This window comes from Tasmannia lanceolata, unplaced genomic scaffold (genome assembly GCF_043159265.1).
Source record: "Tasmannia lanceolata isolate RefF3 unplaced genomic scaffold, GAP_Taslan_0.1 ptg000019l, whole genome shotgun sequence".
Classification (NCBI taxonomy): Eukaryota; Viridiplantae; Streptophyta; class Magnoliopsida; order Canellales; family Winteraceae; genus Tasmannia; species Tasmannia lanceolata.
Window position 1 is genome coordinate 24,368,734 of NW_027518696.1, and position 10,979 is coordinate 24,379,712.

At 39.0% G+C, this 10,979-nt stretch overlaps 1 protein-coding gene across 1 annotated transcript; it reads right to left on the reverse strand.

The window, feature by feature from the left end:
* Window positions 1–1,550: 1,550 nt before the first annotated feature.
* LOC143852433 (uncharacterized) lies at window positions 1,551–2,402 on the reverse strand. The gene has a single exon (XM_077361815.1). The coding sequence runs from the start codon at window positions 2,400–2,402 to the stop codon at window positions 1,551–1,553; it is 852 nt and encodes a 283-aa protein (XP_077217930.1).
* Between the last annotated feature and the right edge of the window lie 8,577 nt (window positions 2,403–10,979).

A 10,979-nucleotide genomic window follows, 5' to 3' on the forward strand; every position in this document is an offset into this window, starting at 1 on the left:
ACATGGGAACACGTCCCAAAATTGTATGCCAAGAATGCGCCTCACACAAATATCTAGTGTGATAATCTTGTTTGGGCAATCTTGCCACACCCACTTTAATTAAAACTTGGGGTGGAAATATCAATTTTTTTGTTTTACAATACATAAATAAGAGGGTCGGTTTAGAAGGGCTATTGTTTTCACGTTAAATTGTAGGGCCCCACCAAAAATCAAAAATTAAAGGCCTCCACTGACTCTTTATAAAGTGCCAAAATATCCCTTGAAACCCTTTTGATGACACATATTAATTAGGTTAAGACACTCTGAATCTTAACTTTTTAGGGTGAAATTATCTTAAATAAAAACCCAAAATTTTCAGTTGTTACATTCTACCCCCCTTAATGAAAATTTTGTCCCCAAAATTCCATCCTAGCTAGAATGAGAAGTCAAAATAAGAAATCATGGTCTAGCACATCATACTAAGCAAATATTATAACACAAATCTCACAAAAGTCTACGTACCTCATTATTGCTTGATAAGTTACTTCCTATACTTCCTCCCAAGGTCAACTCGAGTTTTACCTTCTTCTTTCTAGTACTTTCTACCTCTTCCCCAGAATATGTAGGCATCTGGGCGAAACCTCTCATTTCATATGCCACCGACGACGATGATTCGCTATCCCCCCTTCGACAAATTTTTCTTTTCTCACCAACTGATGACGGCATCAGCTTCTTTGAATCTTTCTTCGAAGACTTATCGGAGATCGTCCGATCTAGTGATGGAGGATGAACATGAGAAGGAGGGTGCTCACTAGGTTCGCTTTCCGATGAGGAGTCACTGATTTCAATTATGGCCTCCCTTTGCACCCTATCAATGACTTCATTTACTTGCATAGCCATTAAGTACTGCTTTGTCATGCATTTCCTAGTGGTGGTCAACATGCGAACCATCCTAATAATCCAAAACGATCCAAAGGGTTAAGTCATACAGGATGCTTATTTAAAAAAAAACCATGCGGTAGAGAATTCTTCACAAGTTACAATTTTCTTCACAGACAAGGTTTGACTGCATTTCTATGGGTATCATCATCAATACATATACATATTTGTCATCAAAAACAGAAGAATCAATTAACAATAAAGGTTTCCAATTTTCATCTTTTAGTAGGCCGAAATCATGTACAAATTTAAACTTTTATAAATTTCTATTCCGCCATCTACCACCTACTAAATCCCTTTAGAATCCTCCAACTTATTCGGATCATGCTCCAAAATAAACGTTACATCTCGCTTCAAGGCTCTAAGAACTACTCCCTATCTTGAGGCTAGTGAGAGTCCTAACTGAATTCCCTAAAATCCTCGAATTTCTCCCCTCTATAATTTCTACCATCTGCTACTCTCAACTTCCCTACGCCGCTTACGGATACAAGACCACATAAGTTGCTAACCTAAGCTAAAATTTCATACTCTAGCAATTTCCTCACAAAAGAAAAGATCCTACCTTCTACAAGAACATTATACAATACTCAAAAACGTAAAAAAATAGATGTAACCACTAATGATTTTCTTTACTAACCTCCACCAGAATAATTAGGCGCCTCCGCATCACCTCGAGTAAGAGTGAAGATACGGCTTGACTGAGCGTCCCTTCCTGCATTCTGAGGGCGATTTTGGTTTCCCTTCCACTGGTTTTGGGCAGGAGCAGCTTGCCTCGAAGGTTGGGTTTGCTGAGGCGGACGAACAGGTGCACCCACGGGCTGCCTACCCAATCGAGGACAATTAAATTGCCTATGACCGGGGTCCCCACAAGTGTAACATACCTCCAAGGTCCGCCAACATTGACCAGCATGCCGCTTTCCGCAGGTAGAACATAAGGCAACCGAGTTATTCCCTTCCACTTTCTGCTTCTTCTGGGGTGGAGCCGAAATCTTGCTTCCAAACGAAGCCATCCTCGAACTTTGAATAATCTTTTCACTCCTCTCGGCCACTTCGGCCTTTTTACAGGCCTCGGTTAAGGTTTCGGGGTCTAAGAGGATAATGCTAGTCATAATCGAAGGCCGAAGCCTGCCAATAAACTTTCGCACCTTATCTGCCTCGGTTGATGCATATCCAGGTGCATACCGAGACAAGGTTCTGAACTTACTTCCATACTGGGCTACTGTCAAATTTCCTTGCCTTAAGGATGCGAATTCCTCGGCTAAAGCGTCCTTGACATGAGACAGAAAGTACTGATTGTTAAACCGGCTTTTAAACTGGGCCCAAGTCCCCTGTCCAACCCCCGGATAGCTTTGCTCTACCGATCTCCACCAAGCTCCCGCATCCTCTGATAATAAAAAGGATGCCAATTGAATTTTCTGCTCATCATTACATCCCATGACCGCGAAGATACGTTCTAATTCGATAATCCAACTATCAGCTACCATCGGGTCTCCGGTTCCCTTGAATTCTGGGGGATGATAATCCCTAAACTGGCGATGTAGCCGATTTGGATCATTTCCCCGTGATGGCCACCAAGATGAGCAGCAATGCTTTGAAGAGTCGCTTGACTCGCCGCCTGGGTCTGAGCTTGATCCCTCATAAAATTTGCAATCATCCGCAGCGGATCCTGGTCATCCCCTTCCTGACCATTGCTAGATGCAGCACCCGCTCTCCTCTGATATGTATTCATCTAATGAAAAAAAGAACTCCAACATATGTTATTATGAAAACATTTTTCTTAATGCAACAAACAGCAACTTAGGGGAGGGTTGGTACATTTTATTTACATGCATCCTAATAATCGATATTGGTATGATTTTACATACAAGGGAAGTTCAATTGTGATGCGTAACCCATTCCTCAGACCTACCCAAGACTCAATCCAGGTTCCTTACCGACTAAACCTGGCCTAGCTCTGATACCACAACTATAACGACCCGGCTTCCATTGCCTGAGGTCGCTACCAAAACCACTGAAACTTTTTATTTTGTATATAATTTTTTTTTTTGAACAGATAAAACATAGCGGAAGCGATTAATTAAAACTAAATAATTTCAAACCTTCTCATCATTATTATTCTCGTGAACAACTCACAATAAAAGGAAAATGTCTCCAAATTTGAGACCCATTAATATAATTAAACCCAGAGTCTGAATAACCAAAATAATAAATCCTAAATCCGAATAAACCAAAACCACGGAAGTGACCATGATGTCAATCCGCACTCTAAGACACTAGCACAAAACATTGGTTGCTTCTTCTTCTCTGCCCAAAAGCAAAATTTATAAGAAAAAGAGAGAGGGAGAGGTGTTCGACCATTTAAAAGAAAAAGAGAAGGGAGGCTCATATTGACTCTTTGACTTCAAGTAAGTGCTCAAATAATTAATTATTTCTTTTCTTTCAATAAAAGTATTAATTTTGCTTTCATACCACACTTATTAAATAGGTATAAGCAAAAGATTTTAACTATCAAGGTTGTACTTTGTCAATGTAAAATAAGTTCATAAATTCTTAATTAAATGATATTTTTATGCCAAACAAAATTTCATTTAACTGATACCTTCTTGTAGCTATACTTCCAACTGAAACTCTAGTACCTGATGTAAATCAAGTGATTTTATATAATAAGTTAGTACGATATCAATATAAACGTGCTTGTAGTGTGAGATTTTATTTTTATCCGTTTCGTCATCAATATATTAATTTTGAAATTTCTGCGTGGCAGTATTTTTGTGGCGTGGCAGTATTTTGTGTAGAAAATAAGTATATAGAAACTTTAAAATTTTGGTGTCAATATCATGCGATGAACTTAATCTTTTCTCTAAAAATACTAGAGGTTATCTAGTGCAAAATTTTTAGTACCTTAGATAGTACTATTATTTGTATAAATTATTGGAAATTTTGTTATGATATATATATATATATATATATATATATATATATATATATATATATATATATAATCAGATAGATGTCCTCTAATAAGATTTTTTTTAGTACTTTCATATTAAGTTATGGAAACTTCTTATATTTTAGTTCAATCAATGTTTTCGTAGAAGGTACAATTTAAATAAAACAAAAGTAGATTTTTGCTATCGTGATGTTTTTATATCAAATTACTTTGATATCTATGATCAATATATATATAAGTAGTAAGGGGCTGGAAATCAACGGTTAATTTAAACCCCTTAGATATAAGTAATCACTTATTCAAATAAATCAAAAATATTGGAGTAAAGAGAACTAGGTGCCTGACTTAGGATGAGATTTAGCGATTTAATGAAAAGCTTGGTTGTGTGTGCGGTTCCATAATCTCAGGATTTATGCTTCTCTGATTCTGTTTAGAAGCGGCTTCGAATTTTTCAAGTTCTGACATCAAGGCAAGTTCTGGTTACTCGCTTTATAATGTTTTTAATGTTGATATGGTTTCATTATTCTATTTTCCATATTAATGAAATGAATAATTTAGCATGTGTAATAAGAGTGGACTGTTCTGCATGATATTCCGATTTCAATTAATTAATGCTTGGAATTGGATAATGATTGGAAAAAAATTTAGATATGGATTGTAAAAGAAAAGGTTTTATTGGAAAATAATTGTACACATATTTAGGATTGGGATTAATGGGAGGGAGGACTAAGGAGAACCCTTAGATCCAACCTTGGGCGGAAAGCCAAAAGCCAACCAGTCCGAGGGCGTACGACAGCTGGTGGGCGATGCATTGGGAGGAACCCTTATGGTGAATCGATCGAAATCCTATAGTGGATCACGTTCCATTAGGGAACGGAGGGTCCTTGATGGTCAATGATCACCGGTCAGGCTAGAAAAGCCACCGCAGTACATGAGAAGAAAATCATTGGGGGAAAATGAGAGATCATTTAAAGTTTCACACGTGCATTGCATTTTACAATTATTTGTTTTAATTATAAGTTGATAATAAAACTGCTACAGTTCATGTTTTATTATTGTTCCATTGTTGTAGAAAATATTATGATGGAATGCATGTCGCTTAATTTCATTATTCTGAGAGTTTCCTTTACTTGCTTCTAACCCTCATATCCTACAGGACTAGTAGGTGAAGAGGAAGGAGCTTTTGCTAATGAAGACATTTGATGAGACCAATGCGGGCATTTGGGGTGCTAGAGTCTTAGAGTGCGGATTGACATCATGGTCACTTCCGTGGTTTTGGTTTATTCGGATTTAGGATTTATTATTTTGGTTATTCAGACTTTGGGTTTAATTATATAAATGGGTCTCAAATTTGGAGACATTTTCCTTTTATTGTGAGTTGTTCACGAGAATAATAATGATGAGAAGGTTTGAAATTATTTAGTTTTAATTAATCGCTTCCGCTATGTTTTATCTGTTCAAAAAAAATTTTATATACAAAATAAAAAGTTTCAGTGGTTTTGGTAGCGACCTCAGGCAATGGAAGCCAGGTCGTTACAATGGTCCCTTTATTTTTTGAACCTGGAACAATTCTCGGAGTTCTAAGAAGCCTACACACTGCAGATTTTTCCTGTTTTCTGTGCTGTTTTGGTTTGGACTTTTGGAAATCTATTTTATCAAGATAAATGGAATGTCATGATGGTCCAACAATATTGGGACACCACTATGAACATTCACAAACCAATTAAGTCCTATTTAGGTTGATTTTAACTCTCCTTTGTGCCTTAGACCTAGACTATACATGATAGACCATTTACATTATAATTTTGCTTAGTCTTCAATCTTGTTGGCACCTTGTAGAGGCTTTGACATGTCTTCACTCAACTCCATTGATGCTTGAGCAAAGGTTGAGCTTTTGAGTTAATTTCTATTCTTGATGGGCTTGAATTCAACCTTGTCTTTGAATACCTTTGACTTGCCGTTATGTTGGTCTTCTCTTGACTTTGAATTGCCTTTGTGATGGTGATGCCCTCTTTATGCCTTTCATATCACTTTGAGCTTGAATGATTTGTCATTTGTTGTGCAATCTTGAATGTACTAAAGCTATGAACACAATAACTTAGCCAATGAAAATCATTAGTACATAAGGTCTTTTTATATCAAATTGAGTTTGTTAATCATCAAAACATGTCAATGGGAGTACTTGTTAAACCCTTGGGCTAACAATCTCCCCCTTTTTTATGATGACAAACACAATTTGTTTTAGGGTAGGAGCTCCCCCTTAAGGGATGAATAGAACAATTTATGCTCCCCCTAAGAGATTGATTTAATTGAACATTTAAAGCATTAAATTTAATGATGGAGATTGATTGCAAAATTGTTAAGCATGGAGCTTTGCTCCCCCTCAGTATATGTATATTATTATGACTTGGGAGCTCAAATATTCTCCCTCTTTTGTCAGCACCAAAAGGGTCGAACAAAAGTAACGAGGGCATGTAAGAACCAATGAGATAATGAAAGTGCAATGCAATAGAGAAAATAATGACAATACAAGGTATGCGAGCAATAAGAAATAGAACGGAGACCATAGCTCATAGCAAACCAAATAGAGATGTATATAGATGATGTGAAATGCCACACATAGAAGTGCATACAACCATTCCAAGGACATAGCATCCACCACACATCATAACATCTACAGAAATATAAACCGAATATAGCCCAAAAAGATCCAACCTATCATAAAAGCATCCATCTAAATAGGATCCATACAAACAACCAACAATCCGAATACAACCTAGCCAAATACAAACATATAGATAAGCCTAATATATCAAAGGAATCTGATCAAGACGATGTCCAGCATCAGCGAACAAAAGCCATCTACTGGAGGAGGCGGTGGCTGATAAGAAGAACTGCCGGCTGTTGGCCCCACTGGCCACTGAAGATGTAGCGGTAATAGGCGGCCCACTGGTCATCAACATGGGTAGTAAGAGTCTGGAAGCGAGAGGAGATCTCAGAGTCGCCATGAGTAGACAGTCGCTCAAACTGTGAGGTCATGGATCGCTCAATGGCCTCCTGCATGTGAGCCAAATCCTGTCGAGTGCAGAACGAAGAAGTATCCTGTGATGGCTGGGATGCCGGTGCAGCCTGGTCCTCTGCTTCGTCTTCGTCTTCACCGTCAGGATCGGCATCATCAGAGACAATTTCAATCGCTGCTTGATTAAGGGCCATGCGTTTAAATGTCTGATCATCAAACGGGCCAGTAGGAGTCATGGTCATCTCTCCATCCAAGGTGATGCCAAAGTAGCGGAAGACACAGGTTAGAATTATGCCATATGGCAAGGAAGAGCGGTAGCGGCCAGGTGTCTGAAGCATGCATCAAAACATGATGTAGGGGAGACAGATCTGGCGACCCTCGAGGATGCAGTAGATGAGATAGGCCTCTAAGGGTCTTAGGGCTTCGCGCATGCCAGCATGAGGGGTGAAGATGTGGTACATGAAATTATGGAGCATTCGGCCAACCGGGATGAGATCGGAGGCTTTCATAGGCAAATTTGGTTTGTAGCGCTGGATAATCCTACCAAAGACAGTGTCATGGGTAAGATCATCAAGGAAATGGGTCCCATCTTCTGGCCAAATATAGTGTAACAAGCCCTTATGGCTAATCCTAAGAAGAGTGGCAAAAGTGTAATAGTTGAGTTTCATGACATTTTTCTTTACTTTGGATTCGATTTTGAAGAAGGAAGGAGAAATGGTGAGATTGGCATAGAAGAGACGCACCAATCGAGGGTAAATGGGTTCATTGATGTAAAGGATGGGCCTCCAACATAGGGCATCAAATTTGGCTTTTAAATCAAAATATTGAAGTACAGGAGGATCAATGTACCTACCGGTGAGGACGCCCCGAGTGCCGACATCGGCCCAGAGTTTCTTGGCCTTATCCCCAATAAAGTAGAAGATGGGCACAACCTCGGCTGCCACAACCGGAGCCTTTGCCTTCTTTCGTGAAGGGCCTTCTTCCTCGGGATCGTATTCGGGTTCTGCAACTTGGGCGGAGCCTCCATTGTTGAGACTTTTAGTTTTAGGAGGCATGGAGGAAGAAATGGGGGTTTGAGAAAAAAAGAGAAAAGAAAAACAATGGCCCTAAAATGGAGGAAAAAGGAGAAATAGGGGAAGAGAAGGGAAGAAAATGGAGGAAGATGGAGGGAAATGGAAGAGAAAGGAGATAGGCAAGGGAAAATGGAAGAAAAGAGAAAAGAAAAGAGGGGTGTGAGGAGAGATGACGAAATCCTAGCGTGTTGAGGGTGAAAACTAGGTTTCAAGGGAGAAAATGGGGTTTTGGAGGAAGAAGAAGGTGGAGTAGGGGTAGATGTAGTTGGAAAGGGAAGGAAAAAGGAGAAAATGGAGTTAGGGTTTAGGAAGGGTTGAGAGAGGGAAGAAATGCGAAGAGAGAAATGCCTAAAATGAACCGGTGCCAGGGCTTAAACTCCCCTGGCCAGATTCTCGGAGCTCCGAGAAAACAACCTTTTTTTTTATTTTCTACTGGTTCAAATCTCAGAGTTCCAAGAACTTTTCTCGGAGCTCCGAGAAGCACCTGGACGAAATCTCGGAGTTCCGAGAAATTTTCTCTGAGCTCTGAGAACCTTTCTAGGTTCCCTCTGCCCCTACTCTCAGAGTTCCGAGAAAAATCTTGGAGTTCCAAGATTATTATTATTTTTTAATACAGTACCAAGATCTATTTGAAAAGAGTGTATAATATTCATAACAATGATCATATATATTGAAAAAACCATTCATATAAACATATATTCATGAATGAAACTATTATATATAAACATTCATAACAATGATCATATATATTGTCAAAAGATATAATATATGGTTATCACTCATTCAAAGCATGAATACCTTATATGACTTAACAGTGGGGTAGATGATGGCACAAGGCCAAAGCTTAAGTGGTTTAATTACGATGACGGTACCGACTCCCCCTTTGAATAAAGTGGGCTATGGGCACTAACATGTAGTCACTATCAAAATAAGAAGGTGTGGGACCCGATCCCGTGAGAGGGGAGGCGCAACCCGCCACACTCTCTCTTGGTCTCTCGTACCCACGCGAATGACGTGTGCTTTTTATTATTGATTTTAATTATCCAACCAAGCAGGCAGCAACCAAGCCATAGGGTACAAACAAACATGCAACCCAGTACCCATAAGGGCAGGGGTAAGCCGCCGAGCCTAGCAAGGTGTGATTTAATTCTTCCTTTCTGTGAACTTGGGATCACTAAGGCAATCCGAATTCCACACAAGAGAGAGGGACAGAGTCGCCACCTAGATGAGGGATCTGGGACCCATAATTGACAAGAAATCTAGACTCGTTACCTGGTTACGAGAATGGAAGGTATGGGGAGTTATCACCACATGCACCATTCTTGCCCGATAATCGGTCTTCAATTCCAAAAGTTAACTCTTTTGAATTTCTTTTAAATTGCTCACTTAACTCTATATTAATATGCGAACTATGTGACATGCATCCTAAAATCTATTTTTAATGTAATTCCTAAATGTGTATCTTGATTTTCTTAGTATGTTTGAATTAAATCTAAGTGAAAGTTCTCCTAAAATTCTAATTTCATGGAAAGTCCTAAGTGATTTAATTACTTTTAATTTAAGGATTAATATACAAAACCCCACCGCTTATGTGTGGAGCCGACTCGGGCTTGGTATGCCACTCAAGTATCCAAGTTGCCTACGTATCCCAGCCTCACCGGAATCAGAGTCGATCGTAGTTCGGTGCACCTAAACTAAGCTGCTTATGCCTTACTCATCTAGGACACCGATCTAGACTGGATTGACTATTTCAACAGTTTTAAGAGAAATTATTTAGTTCAAGTTGAAGATTTTATTATCCTAGTACAATTGTGGTCTCTCATCCATTTGAGTCCATATAAATATGGTGTCTTATTTCCTCTGGGTCTGTACAACTACAGTGTCCCGTTTTCTTTGGACCCATACAATTATGGTATCCTTTTCCTTTCAAGTCTGTACAAATACGACCTCTTATCCCTTCGAACCCATACAAGTACGAGGTCTCATTCTTTTGGAATCCATTCAAAAATGATCTCTCGCTTTCTCAGTGTCGTTCGATGACGGCGTTGCATCTCATTCTGAATTGCGTAATTTTTGCAATCATATTGAGTTCATTTTTTCCATTATTTTGAACCACCCAGTCAGGGTGTTCAAGGTAAATAACTCTAATTCTAGGACTTTATCTAGAGTCTCGCATTAGGAAGTGTTTGCATTTAGGTTACATTGAGTGTAGTGAATCGTTTGTTGATTAAAGCTACATAAAATGGTTCTGTCATTTTTTCTTTTGTATTCAATGACTACGTCATCTCTACCAAAGAGGGGCATCTTTAGACACCCCCATTTTACTACACTTTAAAAAGCAAAAGATTCGGTAGTTTGTCAAGTCTCGAGTTCGTATTCCACCTCGGATTAGGCATCCGTGCATTTTAGCTTAGATTTTTCCTCCTTGCAGGAATTCTGAAGTTGATTTACGATCCTAAAGGTCTCTAGGGGGTTCCTTTGGCCTCTGGAAGATGTCAAATCAAGTTTCCAATCGAGTGGGAAAAGCTGTTATTTTTGGGAGTTTTAGGGTTTCCTTCATTTTTGCCCATTTTTGCACTACAAGGGTATTTTGGTCATTTTTGATGTGTCCTGTTTGACCCCTGAGTTGTGTCTGAGAAATCTTGAGCGATTCCATAAATTTTGGAAAAGCTGCTAAAAATAGAATTTATCAGGGGTTTGACTTGAATTGAAAATTTTGCGACCAGGGGATCCCATCTAACCCTGATCAATTTCCCTTATCCAATGGAGCCAACTTAAAAATAAGTATATATTTCAAAGTTAGACCGCGAAGACTTTCCATTTTTAACAATTCCCCCTTAACGGGGATCCAATTTGAGGGTATTTTGGTCACTTTTCGGGTGCGAATTGGTCAAAAAGGTCATTTTGGTCCGAAAAATCATTTTTTCCCTAAAGAGTATGGTTCAACCACATGCTAGGAGTACACCATAGAGGCTACATGGGTTGGGTACATTTATAAAAGTGTGAATTTAAAAGCATT

What these genes read in the sequence shown, in the direction of transcription:
- LOC143852433 (XM_077361815.1), bottom strand. Translation starts at nt 2,402, where the DNA reads ATGGTAGCTGATAGTTGGATTATCGAATTAGAACGTATCTTCGCGGTC.